Source organism: Melanotaenia boesemani, chromosome 9 (assembly GCF_017639745.1).
Source record: "Melanotaenia boesemani isolate fMelBoe1 chromosome 9, fMelBoe1.pri, whole genome shotgun sequence".
Classification (NCBI taxonomy): domain Eukaryota; kingdom Metazoa; phylum Chordata; class Actinopteri; order Atheriniformes; family Melanotaeniidae; genus Melanotaenia; species Melanotaenia boesemani.
In genome coordinates, this window is record NC_055690.1 from 16,988,938 (window position 1) to 17,007,194 (window position 18,257).

General features: G+C 37.4%; 1 protein-coding gene across 4 annotated transcripts in view; it reads left to right on the plus strand.

Annotated features, from left to right (window-relative positions):
* The first annotated feature begins 3,961 nt into the window (after positions 1 to 3,961).
* Positions 3,962 to 18,257, plus strand: part of LOC121645585 (roundabout homolog 2-like) — a 68,821-nt gene continuing 54,525 nt past the window's right edge. For all 4 annotated transcript variants that reach the window (XM_041994094.1, XM_041994091.1, XM_041994093.1 and 1 more), the window contains exons 1-2: positions 3,962 to 4,515; positions 15,570 to 15,896. In XM_041994094.1, coding sequence (XP_041850028.1) covers positions 4,461 to 4,515; positions 15,570 to 15,896 — 382 coding nt within the window. In that variant the 5' untranslated portion in view covers positions 3,962 to 4,460. The remainder of the gene's footprint in view (positions 4,516 to 15,569; positions 15,897 to 18,257) is intronic.

Sequence of the window (18,257 nt, forward strand, 5' to 3'; positions counted from 1 at the left end):
GATTTATTATTTTCTTCCTAATTAAAAGGTCAATATGACAGTCACACTGAAATCTGATGGCCTGCAGTTAGCACAAAACATTTTTTCATCCTTGCAAATTAAACAAATATACCTAAATCCCCCAAATTAAAATGACTATAAGGTTTATGTCTGTCCTGAAAAATTAAGTGTATGGTTATCATTGAAACAACAGTGATGAATGTTGTCCAAAAAAAAAAAAATAGAAAAAAAAAAGAAATGTGACAATAAGAAATGTCTTAGGAATACCACTAAGACAACTTCAGTGATACTAGCCTCAGGGCTCACTTTGATTAGTTTTAGTCAATAAAATAACTTAAATAGACTTACACAGCCCAGTCTTACAGAAAAATGTGTCATAGTCACATAAACTTTATTGATCCAAGCTAAGGGACACAAAAATAATTCCATAAAGGAACATATTGTCAATATTTAATAAAATTGTCACAGAACTTGATAAGAAGTCACTAAAGTTAGGCATTTAAAACTGTTTAAGATTAGGAAAACTCTTCAGTTAATTCTAACAGACACCCCTTCAGCTGAACACACAAAATGTGTAGGACACTCAAACCAGACATCCACAACAGATTCCTGTTGAGTAGCTCAAATATAAAGTTTTCTGTTTGTAACCATTTCACTTTTTTTTCATGGGACTGGGTTAACTTAGGTGATGATCCAGATTTGGACAATAAGAAAATGTTCAATAGAATTTATATCATAGTGCAAGATTATACTTTTTAGGTTGCCTTTTGTTGCATATCCATTGGATATTAAATCTGCACTTGTCATCATGATGCTTGGCTGTAGCATAGTTTATAGTCATATAGGTTGGATTACCAGTTGAAAACAAGAAACTGCACACTTGGAGATAGGATGATGTAGGGACTTTTATGTATCCTTAAGATTAGCATTAATTAGTGGATGGAATAGTGAGGTTTCAGATAGAAACCTGCTTATGAAGCTATAAAATGGTTTTCTTTTGGGTCCGCCACACATAACAGACACAATACAGACTGCATCTGCTTTTCAATAGGAATGAATTCAGCATGTCGGGCTGTAGTGTACTGACTCATGAAGAAGGCGATCGTTGTAAAAAGTAAAGTGATGGCCACTTTACTTTTTACTGCTAAATACAATATGTTACCTTTGTTATTGTCTTTGCATTTGGATAAAATGGGGATGAAAACATACAATGAAGGATAGAGCCCGACACAGCATAGCTGAACTCCAATGAGAAATGTAAGATTTTCTGCTGGTGACATTTCTAAGGTTTATGCTTCAAAGTAAGAAAACAGATCCCATCTGATGCCTCTGAGATGGCCACTCTCCAGTTGAGATGCTTCTATTTCATGCCTATTTAGCCATTGTGGCCTTTAATAAGGTCCACAACTCCACTGAAACTGAGATTGAAGACATTGTGGGCCTCTCTTTGTGTCACCCCTTCCAACAGACATCTGGACTCCTCTTCTGTTGCCCAATTTTTGTTCTATTCAAGGAAACAAAGGAGAGCAGGCGTCTGACCATCCAAAAGTCACTCTCCATCATGTTGGACTCCCACTGCCTGACATGAAGACAAAGAGGAGAGAGAGGAAGCAAAGGCACCGAGGAACCAGTCTGGTCAGTGTTTTAGAAGGGGGAGAGAGTGAAGCTGAGCTCTTACCCCCCCAGGGAGCTGTTTGTCCACAGCTCTCTTAGAGGAAGCCCAGTGCAGGCACCAGAAGATGCCGTGGGGGCAAATTGTGTAGAAGTGGGTGTAAAACAACAGCTGCTGGATAAATAACCTCAGAAGCTGAGAGTCAAAGCAAGGCAGCAGGACTGATATGATGCAGAGAGCTGAGAACATGGTATGAAAGAAAGTTGACACTCTCCATTAGCATCATCACTAGCAGAGATCATGATGAAACTGAGAAAATTAATACAGTTGTGTTGAACAATGTTATTATGAATTTTTAAAAATGGCTGCTTTTAGAATGTCAAGATTTTTTTATGCAGCAGAAGATTCTGTCATGAGACACCACATTGTGGAAAAGGAAAAAAAAGAGTTGGTCTGACAGGCAAGAGGGTGAAAGTGTGATAGTGACAGGCCTGTATGTTAGGAATGTGTTTCATGATATGGAATAAACAAAAGATGGAAAATTGTCTTATTAAAGTAGCAACTGATAATAAAATTGCAAGCAGAGAGTAGAAAACATGAGTGGTTGCTGGGCATCGTTTAAGAGCTACAGTGGGGATAACACTGACACATGATGTGGTTAAGGTGTTTTATTTACTGACACTTTTGTGTGCTTTTTTTTGTTAACGTGGGAATTATATAAATTGATTCTGGCATACCACTGAAGATGCGCTTAAACCCTTATCTTCCAGTGTCACAAATACCCACAAGGGCCTTTTCAGCATACTGAATGCATGGCTGATAATAACAGACATCCAGGCTGTTTCAAGGTATGGTTTCTAAATACACAACAGTCTGTGGATGTAGCATTTTAATATTTAGAACCCATCCTAACCTCCAACATGTCACATATTGCCTCTTTATCAGGAATGTTTGACATCATATTGTAATGCATTGTTTAAACGCTGGCCTCTTTTCAGAAGTTAACGTTATAAAAGGCTGTTATTTAAGTCTAAACATTCTGTCTCTGATCTTCAAACCAATTAGTTTGGCTGCTGGACTGAAACAAACAATGAGTGAGAGCAAAAAGTGAAATAAAGAGGCTGGACAAGGGACAAAATATATAATCTCCAATGAAACAAAGTGGAGAAAGACTGACCAACTAGTTTCACAGAAAAACAGGAAGTTTTAAAAACCACTAATAGTTATTTGTGCTGATGGACATCCAGCACTATGTCAAAACTAAGACCATTCAGGGGAAGGCTTTGTTAGTGCACTCTGCACATTTTCTATCCTAGAAAAGTCAGGATGCTTATCTGGACATCCATTAGGCTGGAATAAGCTGATTATTATGCATTATGTTATTGTCGTTTAACATATGTGATATTTTTCTGTTCTCAAGCAAGTAGTTTCCAAGTTAAATCAGTTTCACAGGCTAAACCAAACTGAGCAATGACTGAAATAAACAGCAACAGAAAAAATTAATCAAATTTTGGTATTAAGATTAATAAAAGTGGAAAATGGGTCACACTGGAGTTGACCTGGTTGACATATCTACCACCAACCCCTTTGACATTGAATGGACTTTTCCCCCTAAGTCTTAGTACTAATTTCATGGCAGTGTCCAAAAATACTTCGGTAAGGTATTTGATGGTATGTAGTGCTTTGATGTCGTAGGAATGCCTTATTTTACTTCAGTTTGTTCAGTTAACAAAAAGAGAGAGAATGACAGATAATGGAAATCGATTTTTTATTACAGTGTTTCTCAATCCTGGTCCTCAGGGACCACTGCTCTGCTTGAAGATGAACACCTCTAAAACATGCAGGGCAGTGGTCCCCGAGGACCAGGATTGAGAAACACTGTTCTATAACATGACCTTTTTACCATTTTACCAAATAATTAAAAATCTTTGGGGCTTTTATGAGTCTCAACACTCATATCTCTTGAGGTTCCCTGATTTTAAGAGATTTCTCAGTAGATATTTCAGGATTAAAATCCACTCTCATTTTCAACCTTTTATGATCCTCTCGTTATCAAACTGAACCTAAAATTGAAACATACCCTCCAAGGGTAATTCTTTACGGTTTTATTTAGACTGTTCATTTCTTGTTTCATCCAAATATAATTTCCATCCAACGCCTCCATGATCACACTATGATAGTTGTGTGTTTAAATGATAGGAATCCCAGAAATGATAAAAGGATCAGCAATTCTTCGTTTTCCAAGTATATTCAACTTAAAGATCCAGTGCTCTGTTGTTGTTTCTGTCTCTTTAAAACACTGACTCCTGGAGGTTGGGGAGGATTTGTTGCGGATAGCAGGGAGAGCGCTGCTCCTCTCGGCATGTGCAGCGCTTAGTATTCGCTCAAACTCACACCAACCTGCAACTCAGAGTATCGAAAGGAGACGGACCGTGCCATCATTTATGACTAGGCTAAATGTAGTTAAGTCTCATTTTTGTGTTTTTGTCGGCGACGACAGCGGGGTACCCTAAATAGAAGCCAGTGCGCGCGCGTGTGTGTGTGAGACCATGCGGGAGCAAAGAAGTGATGCTGCTGAGTTTAGATATTAGGTTTCTCCGGGGCGGTGCTGCTGATCCTGATGCTGACATGGCTTCCTGGGAGTGACATCAAAGTTTTTTAGGGGCTATTATACTTGCTTGAGGTGTTCCAGCTGAGGCTCGGTCTCCAGTTTTGTTCAGTTTGCTTCGTTTTCAGTCAAATCTGCGCTCGGTTCAATGACTGGAGTTTCGGTTTAATTGGTAAATTTACGCTGAGTGGACCGTCACGAGGTTGCATACTCCGGGTTTGGCATCCGTAGAGTGTGGAGATGAACTTTGGAGATTTCCTACTTGTGATTACTTCATTCCTCACCTTCGTCTCAGGTAAAACATTTTATTTGAATTTTAATGAGCAAAGATGTCTTGATAAGGCACTTTCTTCTTTCTTTCTGTCACTCACACGCGCGCGCACACATACTATTCACATTCACAACCCATATGGCGAGGTATGCCGTAGTGTAGCTGACATGTCTTATCGTGTTTCTGTCCTTCCAGATGGATGCAAATGTTATGTTTCGCTGCCTTTCTAACACGTTTCTCTGACAGCTGTGGGGACTGAGCGCATCCTCCAAACAAAAAATGAATCATAAAGGGAAAATGTCACATGCGCATTAATTTGTATGATATTGAAATACCACGGGTGAATGCCAGGGAGATTTATATTTTGTCAATGTCCTCCTGAACCCTGATGTGGCCTCGCAGGGACCCCGTTAGGCAGAAGGGGAGGTCAGAAGAAGCTCCCGTGTTTACCATTAACTCACTTTTTGTACGCACATTAACTCTTGATCAGAGCATCGCAGGCACCCGCCCTACCTTGGTTGTGGAGATGAACACTTAATTATAAAATGGTTTTGAATCCCTTTCACAGAGAGATTATTCATTTTAAACACTGCTTTAATAAGAGCTTACATTTCCAGGCCTTAATCCAAATCACCAGGAAAATCAGGGCTATGAAAAAAAATCTTTAGAGAGAACGTATTATTATTATTATTAATATTATTCACAGATGACCTAATAGTATATTTTAGTTGTCAGGGCTACTCTGTGAGGAAATTGAATCTTAAGAAATTTCTTAGCATTTCTTAGAAAACATTTGTATCACTAAACCACTTTTTCTAACATTTCAAGGCCAATAATAAGGTATTTAAGAAAAAAAAGCCTATGGAAAAAGTGCATTGGCTTTTATGAACCATTTTACACAAATACAAAATTTAGACAGCATTTATAATGTCTAAAAGGTAATTTCATCGTTGACCATGATGTTCTATAGAGCAATGCTACACAAGGGTTCTACATCTTGTTGCACGATTTACATCCAGCTGTTGCTTTCATTTCTAATGCATCTCTGAAATTAGAGTTTGTAGCATGGATGCATTGAGGACAACTGACTTCCAGACTCAAATTTGAATTTGACATTCCTGCTAAGCTACTACAGTCACAGTCAAAAGTTTGGACACAGTTAGTAATTCAAAATGATTGGGTCATTGTGTCCAAACCAAGTATCAAGCCTCCATTGATAAAAAAAAAACATATATTTTTTAAAGTTAGAGCTGACCTGTCAAGACTGACGTTATTGACGTTTCATCACAGTTTGTAAGTAAAGCAATACTGGAGAAATATTTGCAGAAAACTTTATTCAGCTCTTTACAACATCCATGCTTATTTGTATAGCATTAACACACACACACACACAAAAGCAAAGTGCTTTTCAAGGTGACAATGTGAGTTAGATCAGGCTTTCTCAAAGAGGAAAGTTTAAAGGTAGGATTTGAAGGTAGTTAGAGAAATAGGGTCCCTGAGTTCAGTGGACAAAGAGTTTCATTAGTTGAGGGCTGTAATGGAAAAAAAGCCCAATCTCTCTTTGTCACATGGGTGACCTGGAATTTGTTAGCAGGGCACCATCTGTGGATCTCAGTGGTCAGGAGGGTACATACAAGTACAATAAGTCTGAGGTGTTTTATTTGGTAGAAAGGCCATTTAAGGCTTTAAGGTGACCAGAAAGATTCTGAAATCTTAAGCTGTAAAAAGCAGACACCGCAACATGTTTGAGAAGAGCAGCAAAACTAAGATTAACTGAGAATATTAAACCTAGATTCCCACAGTCTCTGACGTGATGTATTTTGAAAGATTGCCAATATAAGAAACAGCTGGCCTGTAATATTTTTGGGAAACCAAACAACCTCTGACTTGTTATTATTGACATCCAGGATTCAAAATAGAAAGATGATCTTTGAGATTTACATGGCTGCTGGAATCTGTGGGCTTTATTGGCATGTTCACCTAAATGCCATTAGCATAAAAATCATAAAAATAACAATTTACATCATGGTCTGGAATAAACTGGCCAAAGGTGGCGTGTAAATAGAGAACAGATGGAGGCCAAGGGCTGAGCCCTGTGGTATGCCACAAGTCAGTTTAGCTATTGATGAGGCAAATTTATTCACAGTGACCAAAAGGTTCTTTTAGAGAGATATGACTTTAATAAGCTAAGAGCAGAATCCTCATTCAAATCCAGCACACCAAACAACAGGGCAGAATGTTGTGATAGGCAGTATCAAAACAATATATAAATCCAAGAGAAATAAAATGACTCAATCTCCTCTATCTGCACTCTGCAGCAGGCCTTTGATCTTCTAACCAAGTGCTGTAACTGTGCTATAAAGTGCCCTAAAACCAGACCAAACGTGTTAAAAAATGTTATCGTTCATAAATGATCTCAATTGTGCAGAGATGATTTTCTTCAGAAGAGTTTAGAGATTGGTCTGTAGTTACTGAACAAAAAGGGGACTAAATTGGGTTTCTTCAGCAGTGAAAAAAATGACACATGTCAGGGAAAAGAACCAAAGGCCAAAGACTTATTTAAAGTTTTTAAGATAATTGGGTTGACTTTGAGGAATAATTCTTAAAGCAGTATTCCAGGTTGCTGAGGTTTAATTGAAGTGCTTCACAGAATGAAAGTACAACAATTAAACAACAATTATTAATACACCACAAAACAATAGTAATTTTTGCTGAGAAAACAATATCACTTAACTTGAAAGGAAGACTAAGAAGAAAACAAAAGAAAGAAAGGACTGAGATAAAGACATGCTTTTACCAATGATCCGAATTGCTCAACAGTAGAAGCAGGATTAATATAAAGAAGTAAGCTGGTGTACATTTTAGGACCAGCTACTGCAAAAGCTTGATCACCTTTTTGTTTTTTGCCTAGTTCAAGACACATCAAGGAGCAGTTGGCTGGCTGGCCAGAGGTCTCTAGCTGTGAAACCATCATGTAAGAGGCCAACTAAGTATGGCTGAGCCTGTCCATTAAGGCAATTAAAATAAAAAACACTACTCTTTCCAGGTTATTCACTTTAATCAGCGAGTTATTGTAACTGATTGCCACTGCATGCATATTTAAAAGTGCTAATAGCATATGACCATGTCAGCTTTCTTTTAGTCTCCATCAATTCCTTCATTAAATATCCAGCTCTTCAACTGAAAATTGCTCCATTATGCTCACAAGCTAGTTATCAATATTTTCTTGATGATTGTGTTTACACATGAACAAGGCAGGTTCGAGTTACATGTTTATCTATTGCAGAGAAAAAGGAGTTTCTGATCCTTCACCTGTAACACTGATGCTTTCCTTGTGTGAGCTGATACATATTTTTGCCTCCTATTTGTAATCATACTGTTTCTTTTTTAACTGCAGGGACCTTTGCCCCGAACTTGCAGACCTGATCACTTCTGACACTGTTTTCCTTTCAGCAATGTTTTATTTTATTCTGGTCCTGATTCCAGAGCTGAGACCAACAAATAAAACAGAATTAATTTTATCTGCTTCACTGATGAGGGTGTCAGCTTCATTTTGGTTAAAGTTGCGCTTCTGCTTTACTTTAGCATTCATTGCCATGTCTTTAGTTGTTGTGCAAGCAATGTTACTAAATGCAAGTGACTGTTTTGGGTATTTGTGGCCAACAATGGAAGTAGATATCAGGCTCATGCATGAGTACAAACTTTTTATCTTCTGTGATTACACACAAATTTGGTCTTTTGTCCCTAATGATTCTAATGTACTGTAAACATATTTTTTTAGTTTTGTATTTTTGCCTGGCATAATTTAGAATATTATTATTACAGTCATACTACTTTATGTAAAATAAGCTAACAGTTGATACTTATAAACACAGCAGGTTATGTGTGGCACCATTTTCAATCTTTGTCAGGTATAAACTTGCACAATCTCTCAACATCAAAGGCACTTCTCTACGGCCGTATCGCCTGCCTTCATCCAATAACCTGGAGAGGGTATATCTTCTCTACCTCACCTGTCATTATGCACATTTCTAGCAGTAATGTGTGTAATTTCCATCAAAGTACTGAAGAGAGGAAGATTCAAACAAATCTGGAGACCTCTGCTGGAGCTGAGAGACACACACACAGATATTCCATAGAAATATGACAGCTGCAGGTTGATAGGCTGTGTTTATGTTGATGCTCAGTCAATAAGTTTCTCTGTGGCTTTTGAGATATAGTTAGAAGGTGTCTACATAAATCTCTGTGTGATTGTGAGGAAATCAACAAGTCTCCTTTACAGAAACTCAGCTCTTTCACACACAAAATAAATTTCAATTAATCAGCTCAGAGATATCTCTTTGAAATTTCAGTTATCTTGAGCTGTATTTAGACTCCGCTTCTGTGGTGAGGAATTAATAAATGGTAAAAACAAACCGTAGCTGGTGATTTGTGTCCACGCTGTCCCTTTGGTCATTACTTTGTGACACATGGGGGTGAAGGCTAACTAAAGCCTCCCACAGTCCTGCTTGATGAAACAACTTTGGATGATGAAACCACTGCAGATGCTGGTTAGTCATTTAATGTGGCACAGCCTTGAGTTATGTTGCTGTATGTTGATGATGTTCCACTTCTTCTGCATTGGCTGATGACTTAATTTAGAGATTAGATGATGGAGGAGGAGGGCAGTTGTATTGAACTACTGGGGCTTAAAATTTCTAGATTTATACTACAGAAAATAAACCTGGCTTTTCTGTTTTAAAATTAAGTTTGCTGTGGCATGTTAGCAATTATTTGGCAATGTCACAAAAACCTTGAATATTTTTGGCCTATTCAAGTATGTAAATGAAGTGAAATTTAAAAAAGAAAATCTCAGCAGACAGCCACCAGCCCCACAGGCAAGCTGCCAGCCTTCTACTCCTGCCCGCTTTAACTTGCATGATGTTACTCTGCAAATTCCTCCAGGTTGTTTTTTTGTTATTATTGTTGTTTTTCCAACACATATCAAGCCATGAGCTTAGACAGGTCCAAGATCTTGCATCTGTTTAACTCTGAGCTTGGCAGTCACTACAAAGCTCAGGGATCTGAAGCAAAGCAGGACGTCCCCTCTACGACTTCAGTGTTTTCATGCATAAGCGTGACAGTACAGTTCTGCCCCTGGAGAGGATGTAGGGTTAATAATTGTAAATACTAATTAATGAAAGCCTCCCTCAGACTCCCTCATCCCAGTTATATAATGCCACAGCTAGCAGCCAAGAAACGCCAGATACAGCCTGAATCAACAGGGTTTTTAAGACACGAGCGTGATCTCGCTCACAGCTCTTTCCCAGCTAACGCCGTGTGTTCAATGAGGCAGAAACGAGGAAGCGCCATGAGCAAACATGTGGGTGTGTGTCAGTTTGCAATTAGGACCAATGCAATAACTTGTCTATCAGAGCTGCGTGTGGCACTAATGGTCTTGTTTTTTTTTTTTTGTTTTTTTTTTTTTTAACTGTCTCTCTCTTCATTTGTTTTGTGAATAAATTAGAAAATTCTCACAAATCAGATTCAATTATCAAAATTGTTCATCTAATCATTGAGGAATCAGAATCAGCTCATAGCACATTAAATCAGTCTCTATCCTAAAGCCGTTTTAACTCCTGTAACCCTGTTGAGAAGAAAGCAAAGACTCCTTAGCTTCAGATGTTTATTCTAATGTTCACCTAGTAAAGTTAATAGAAACACAAAGCGCAGTGCAAGTTCTCACATGATGAAGAGCAACTCATCAAATAATATAGTGTAATGATTTGATCAAGCGGAGGGATGAATATACAGATTATTAAAAATGAGGTAATCTACGGCTTTCCTTGGCTTTGTGAATTATTAGCGATTAGTGTTAGCTTACTGTTTAAGTGCCTGGTCAATAAATTTACTTCAGCCTCTTTTGTAATTTAGCAAACAGCTGTTAACGGTAATAAAAATGTTTAAAACTGTTCTTGGGGAGTTGATGCAGATCACAAAAACAACTGAATGGAGAGTAACATAGACAGACTCATGACCTCAGATGAATCTTTCTATTCAGTGTCATAATCTATGGTTTTGGTTTACTTTTTCTTTTTTATTTCTGGGATTTCTCTTCTAGAGCTTTTTTCTTTCTTTTATTTGTACTAAGAAATATTTTGGATTTCTGTGTATTATGCCTATTGTTTTAGTTGAAATCAGCCCGTCATTGTGCACCATACTTCATCTTCTTGCTCTTGTTTTGTAGTGTTGCACATTTATGTAAGATTATATATGTCACCTGGTCATGAGGGATGAGACAGGACACAGAAAATATTCTTTTGTGGGTCTGTAGTATTCATTTTATAGTTTTGTGTTGGAATGTTTAAGAATAGTTAACAAAACACAAAGTAAAGAATAAAGAACGCCGTTTTTATCAGCATCATACCCTCATACCCTGTCACTAGCTTAGCCTAATAACAGTCAAGATCTCAATACTAGAAATAGACAAGTGCATTCACTCAGTGTAACAATATATTATCAATACATGGCTAATACATGGCTTACATCCCACATTTCACAATTATCTCATATTAAAGTGCATTTCTCACCAAATGAACATACATTCACAAATTTAATCATTAACTTTCTTACATGAACTTCGAGTACAAAAAGAAATCATGATCTCACTTTTTAAGTGTGCAGCCTGCATGCCTGGACACACACTCTCACAGGATTTAATAAAGCAAAATATTCCCCTCTGAATCAAACAGAAACACACAAAGTTGTACAAACTAAATAAAAAAATAAACTTTGAAGTTTGTCAGGACACTGTTACAACTTTTCAGTGCTGTTCACTGCGTGGTCGGCCCTTACACCCACACGTTTCAGCAAGCCACAAAAATCATCAGGAATAGGTCTGTCAGGAAGGACAGTTAACCCAGTTTTATCAGTTTCTACAATCTCCTGAAATGTTTTCTCTGCTTGATGCATGCCAATGATTTCACCTTTCACAGACTAAGATCTTTCCCACAACCACCGGATGTGTCTTTTGATTGTTTAAGAAATGAGAAGCTACTCATTGCATCAGTTGCACCTTGTTCTAGCTGAAAGATGATCACCCATGCAGTAATTATCCAGTAGGAGGCTTCTACCTATTTGCTTAGTTAAATCCAGGTGGCAACTTTTTTTGTTGTTGTTTTGTTTTTGGCCAGGCAGTGTTTAGGTTTAAAGTAATTGTGCTCCATCAGATTTAGTTTTTCCTTGAAATGTGCCCCATTACACTAAATAGGAATAGAGAGCTAGAAAGTGACACCATGTGTATATCTAAAATGGCAATGACAGTATCACAATAATGTAAAACCATAATAAAAGAAGTAGAAAGCTAGTTCTTCATTTTCTTCAGAATATTAAAAGAAAATTGGCCATGTTTAAATGAATAAGTTTTTTTTTTTTTTTCTTTGAAAAGCACCTCTCACTCTAACGCATTTGTTTGTACATTGGATAGCCTTGAGAGTGCATCAAAGAGCAGTAACCTTGCATGAACTGGCACATTCTCCTTCTCTAAGCTCCCTCCATTTTGTGCGACAGCTCAAGGTTACCTGCCATTCACTGTTATGGCTTATCTCAACTCTGTTTTGCCCCTCATTTTTGTAGAAGTTAACACATTTTAAAGAAATTTAATGGATTTGTTCACCCAACACAATCGCACAGAGATGAAGTGTGTTTTGTGACTGCAGGAGTCCAACAATGATTTTGATGCCCAATTCAAGGTTTTAAATGAGTCTAATTAGATACAAATCTTTAAAGATGGAGGCACTGGGGTTGTAGCTGTGTATGCTCAATAAAATGCTCAGATGTTATTTTATTTACTGCTTAGAGGGCAGCAGGGATAGTTTGATGGAGCTCTAGTCTCTTACTTATTTAAAATAATACTTACATTCTGAAAATAATGGACACTGCAAAATGTTTTCATTTGAAACAATACAGGATATTACAGCTGTGCATTTTGCAAATGAAAACACATCCTCCATGAAGTTAAGCAGAACTTTCAAAGCATCTTTTCCATGTTATGTAAATAGTTCTGCAACTCCATGTTTATACAGTGTCCTTCCCTACTTGTTCATCCCTTGTAAAATTGAAAGTCATTTCACAGCTGAATGGCCCAGATTAAAATGTTCACAAAAATCAAGTCACACTCTAAATTCCCATATGCTACCATATATCTCTGAGGACCCACCGCTGGCTCTAATGGGCCGCGTTTATGATCTGACTAAACACATACCTTCACAGAGATCTCCATCACTGCCCGTGACATTTATTTTGCTGTGACACAAACAGGGTTGACTGAGCTTCTTTTTACCTAAAAGGTGCTTTCAAGTGGTGCACCACAATCTTCCTGTCATAAGGGAAACATTAGTGTGAAAATATTCCTTCACAAAGAAAATGTGCTTCTGCCGAGTTCAAAGTAACTCAGACTTTTCGCTGATTGCACACTTGTCACAGGAACAGGTTGTTGCTTGTCACTTAGGCCACATGAAGCTGCTTGTAATTATTCTTTTTTCTTCCTCTTGTTCTTTTATGAAAATATCTCTCTGTAGTACATCAGCATGATGCTCCGCTGTGCCTGTTGTGTGACAAAAGTAGTCGTTTTGTCTATTGACTCATTAATAATTTCAATGCTGTCTATATCAGTAAAGAGAAATTGTTTCAAACATTTTTTTATATTTCTCAGTTGGACTGTTTCTGCATATCCAGACCCATTAAAATTTGTTTTGATATTTCTGAAGTCAGCTATCATCTCCTTCAATTCATCAAATAAAATCGGGTCACAAAAAAGAAGTCATGGTGGTGTTTGTGCTTTTCAGACTGACTGAACCTTGGACCAAAATGCAGACATATTTACTTTGTGAAAACAACTCTAGTACACAAAGTTTTGAATGACTGTGTAGCTTCTTTTTCTAAAGAGAATGACCATGTGGGCACAAATAAATTTAAAACCAAGCCCTCCGGAGCAGCCCTGGGCTGTGCTGTCAATGGCACTGACATGACAGCCCAACACTGTTCGTTACATGATTCATGCTGACCCAAAATTCAATTTTCCCAATACACTGCTCAAACGCTGTGAAGTAACTGTTATGAAAATATGCCTCATTTGCTCACTTACATTTGGAAAGTCTAGAAAAGCTGTACGAATATTGCATTCTAAGTCATTCATTTGCTCTCAGCCTGCTGGAGTGTCAGACACGGAGCTCTGTGGGCTCAAAATAATGGAGGTGTATGAAGCATGCATCTACCTAATGGAGGAAGTTTTTTAAAAAAAATTTCTTTATTTTATTTATTTATTTTACATTTTTGGTGTGTTTGCACCTCTGAACATCTTACCTTTAAATGAATGAGGTGTTATCTTTTAATACGATTTCCAATTCCTTTCAATACTGTATGGACCCACATTTCAACCTGGTTAGTAACTGGGGATGCTTTGTTGGATCGATGTGTTTTCCGTGCTGTGAAGATCTAATAAAAGATGCTGCTTAGTTCTATTGTGGGAAGTGTTGGATGCATCTTTTTTCTAAAGCTTAAATCAGGGGTTGTTTAGTTTCAGTGCCTGAGTTTCAGCAACCAGAGAAGTTGGTCTTTTTTAACTTTAAGCTTGATATATTTTTTAAATCTGTATACTATGTAAACAAACTTTATGTGAATGTAATATATAGCTGCTAGAGGACTCTTTAAAGAGGTCAGCTGTCTATGCTATTATTGTTTTTTATTTCTATGCATGTGATAAAATCCATTTACCACTGAGGAGGAATGTACCACTGTGTGATGTAACTGAGTTACATGATCCTGAAATCTTTGTGTGCTTTAAAAACAGCTCGACACATCATAGAACAGTGGAGACGCTATTTCTAGTGGACAAACAGTCAAATACGTCAATATGGCTGAAGTTACACATACACCACACAGATGTGATGAAAGATGATATGAAAGCAAGTGCATAATGATATCTTAAAGGATTACTTTACAGACTTTTTTTTTATTTGTTTGTTTTTTTGTGCCGTCATAGATTTTAATGGCTCGTATTCATTAGTATTCATCCACATCCTGCATTAGTGTTTCAAGCTGTCCTGCCTTGTGACCCCTGGGTGTGAGCCATGAGCACTCGGATTGCTCTTTACTTATTTACCTCAGGTTTATGCTCTCATGTCGAGTCTTCGTCTGCATGGATCAAATCGCTTCATGAAAAGACATAAATCTGCTTACAGTAAAAGTGCTGGTTTATCCCGATGCCTCTGGTTTAAATATAATGTAATAGCATCATGTGTGTCATTAGGTTATTCCTGACTGCTCCTGTGCAGTATTAACAGTGGATTTTCATGCAGTCTGGATCATGTCCTGATTTTAATGCCTCAGACAGAGCAGCATTAAAGTCAGTACCACTATGAGCATTGTATTTCCTTTTTTATTTATTAAAAAAAAGAGGTAGACCATCTGTTCCTTAGAGCAACCTAAAAGCAGCAGCATTTTGAATTATTCATTTTTCTGACTGTAACACATTGTTGGAGACATTTTGTCGTCCTCTAAGAGCTTACCTCAAGTCTTGAGGCAGTGTGCCTTTCCCTCACAGCCAAGCAAAAAGAGTAATGGATCCCCAAAGAGATGGATATGGGAGTTATCTATATCCTTCTGCCTTGCACTTTCTCTCTACTTAGGTCTTGCCTCTATTAAATGCTAAGAACACCCCGTCTTATTCTCAGCTTTCCACAAACCATCATCTCGATATCTGCAACAGTCCCAACTGACACGGGGATTGGCTATTATGATATCACATAAGTGATTGCATCCTCAGAGCAGGTAGTGGCATTAGAAAAATATTTCACTCTCCATACAGCTTATATACAGTATAATATACCCTTCAGTGTGCAGGAGGATATTGGATGCCAAATGTATATGACAGTTTTGGGAAAATGTCAAGTCTAACTTTAAAGAAGTATGACCAAAAAAGGAGGATGTTCTTGTCTTTCAAATGACTTTGCTTCTATCTGTTGAATCAGTTAAATGTTTGGGTGAATGGTATGTGTTCAGCTGGATGTGTAACATCTTTTCTTCATCCCTGCTCACAGGGTACCGAGCACGGTTTGAAGACAGTGCTCCTCGGATTGTGGAAGACCCCTCCGATTTGATTGTCTCCAAGGGGGAGCCCGCTACCCTCAACTGCAAGGCAGAAGGCCGACCTACTCCTAGCATAGAGTGGTATAAAGATGGCGAGCGTGTGGAGACGGACAAGGATGACCCCCGTTCTCACCGAATGCTCCTGCCCAGCGGCTCCCTCTTCTTCTTGCGCATCGTTCATGGACGCCGGAACAAACCAGATGAGGGCATCTACACCTGTGTGGCCCGCAACTACCTGGGAGAGGCCATCAGTCGGAACGCTTCGCTGGAGGTTGCCGGTAAGACTTTTTGTTATTGATAATTACCAGAAAATGTTGTACCATTTTCATTATTTTGTGCTGTCTTGTGTCTCACAATGAGATTACATGTTCCGTCCAGCATTGTTAGTAGCCTTTCATCGGTCGATTAGCAATTTTATCTTTTGTATCAACAAAGTCGATTTGTTTCATGAACCTTTTCAATTTAAATTAGTTTTTTTTAATATAAAAAAATTTGCATATTTACGTTGAATGCAAGCAGACCTTGTGCAATCAGTTTAACATTAATCAACATGAGATTGATTGACAACTAAAGTTTTTTTATATATTTAAAAATATCACATTTATTACTTGTAGCCTCTCATAGTTTGCTGGTTATTTGTCAAACAAAGTGGAAGTATGGAAAGGTAGTTGGAAAACATGCATTAGGAATATTTTTTTGAATTACAAATAATTAAAAAAACATTTCTTGTAGGCTATGAAACAAAATTGAGCTCTGAAATTATATTATTGTATGATTCATAAAAAATATATTAATTTGATGAATTCAAAGCAATTTGGTTAAAATACATTAACACAAATAAATTTTAAAGCTATTTAATACTTTGAGAAGATTTCCATGGTAATACTTATATTTAAGATGCAATGATTTATTTATTTTCCAAAGTATGCCCAAACTCTTTTATGCTACGATATGATATGCTTCTTTCGTATTGACCTGTTACATTACAGACCAAAATTGTTTACAAGTAATCTAGCTGATGGTAAATTAGCACCATGCTGTCTGTTAAGTTAGAAACCTTTTCAGTTCTGCAAACTTCATATGTGGAAGTTGAAGTTCTCTGATACATTTTGTTATACCACTATTGTGTCCCCTGTGGTTATTTTCTATTAGTGGATCTTTTGCTTACTTACGGGTCATAGCCTGGAGCATAAAATGTTGAGCTTTCATTTAGTATCAGAGACCAGTCTGGGTCCAACTGAATTTTTACAGAAGAGATCATTTTTTACCAGCATTATCTGTGTATTTGTCCAACTTTGTCAAATCTGATGTGTCATTATTTCTGCTATTAAAACTCCAACTTATGAGTCTGAATTTTCTGATATCATGTAACATACGGAGTGCTGCAGGCTTTTTATGACGTGTAAAAGTGAGGAATTTATATCATGTGAGGAAAAAGTTAAACTAGTGTAGCCATAAGTCAACTCACCCATTCTGTTGGAGTCAACCAATGAGTGAAATTCCCCTGTTTCATCCAAAATTATTAACAAAACCAACAAAAGAAAAAACCCTGACATGTATACTTTGTTGTGGCTGTGAACAAGATAACATTTATTAAACTAAAGAGCTGTCAAAAACATGAGTTTACAGGTAGACAATAACTTAAACAGAGTGACAAATTCTGGTATTTCCATTTAGATGACTTCTCTTATACCTGTTTAACCCTCCTGTGTGTTTTGCTAATGATACTTCAGAGTAACAAAGTCTGCTTTCTAGTTTCATTACTAAAGGATTAATCCAGTTTATTTAAACCTTTGCATTAATCTGACTCTGTGCTAAATTCCCACTTTTGTTGATGATATTCAGCACACAAGGAGTTGTGCTTGCAGCTTTCCATAAAAAGTCATTTATGCACAAATCATTTTCAAAGTTTTTATTCAAGTGTGACCGAAAGCCAATTCAAAAATCATCCGCCTGAAACAGTCGATTTACTCACTGCATTCATGTTACAAATAGTCATTTTAATGGGAATATACCAAGTTGAATACAAGTAGACTATAGTTTAGTTCTACAAAAAGAAAAAAAATCTCCAAAACACATAAAAATAGAGTTCCTGATTGTTTTTTTTTTCTTCTTCTTTTTTTCAAAACTCAAATCTTCAACATTTGAGAAAATTTAATTTATGAAATTTATTGATTTAAACATTTAATACTAAAAAGCCCCATCCCTGATCAGTTATGTTTGAACAGCCATGTTTAAGTGTTTATAAAGCTCACAACTCCAACATTGTTGCTGGACTGTGCTTGAACACCATCACATCATCTGAAAGTCACAACATCATGTTAGCTTTTTTGTTGCCTTGTTTATGGTTTCTAAGGAGTACTGTTGGGAAGTGTGAGAGTCCTCGTATGTTGGTGAAAGTGCAAAATTGTGTGCCATTGTCTTCCCCCCTCTTCTAATTGTGCCAGTGTGGCATGGCTCTGGGCTCCTTGGCACAAGGAAATGGATTAGTCAGTGGGTTGATTAGGAGAAGGAGCAAAACAGATTAGTAAGGTTGAATTGTCCTTGTTAAAAACACAAAATAGCAATTTGAGCTTGGCCTTATCTTCCACCATGCTGAGGCTTCCTTACTGGCATTGTGTGAGTGTGTATGTGTGTGT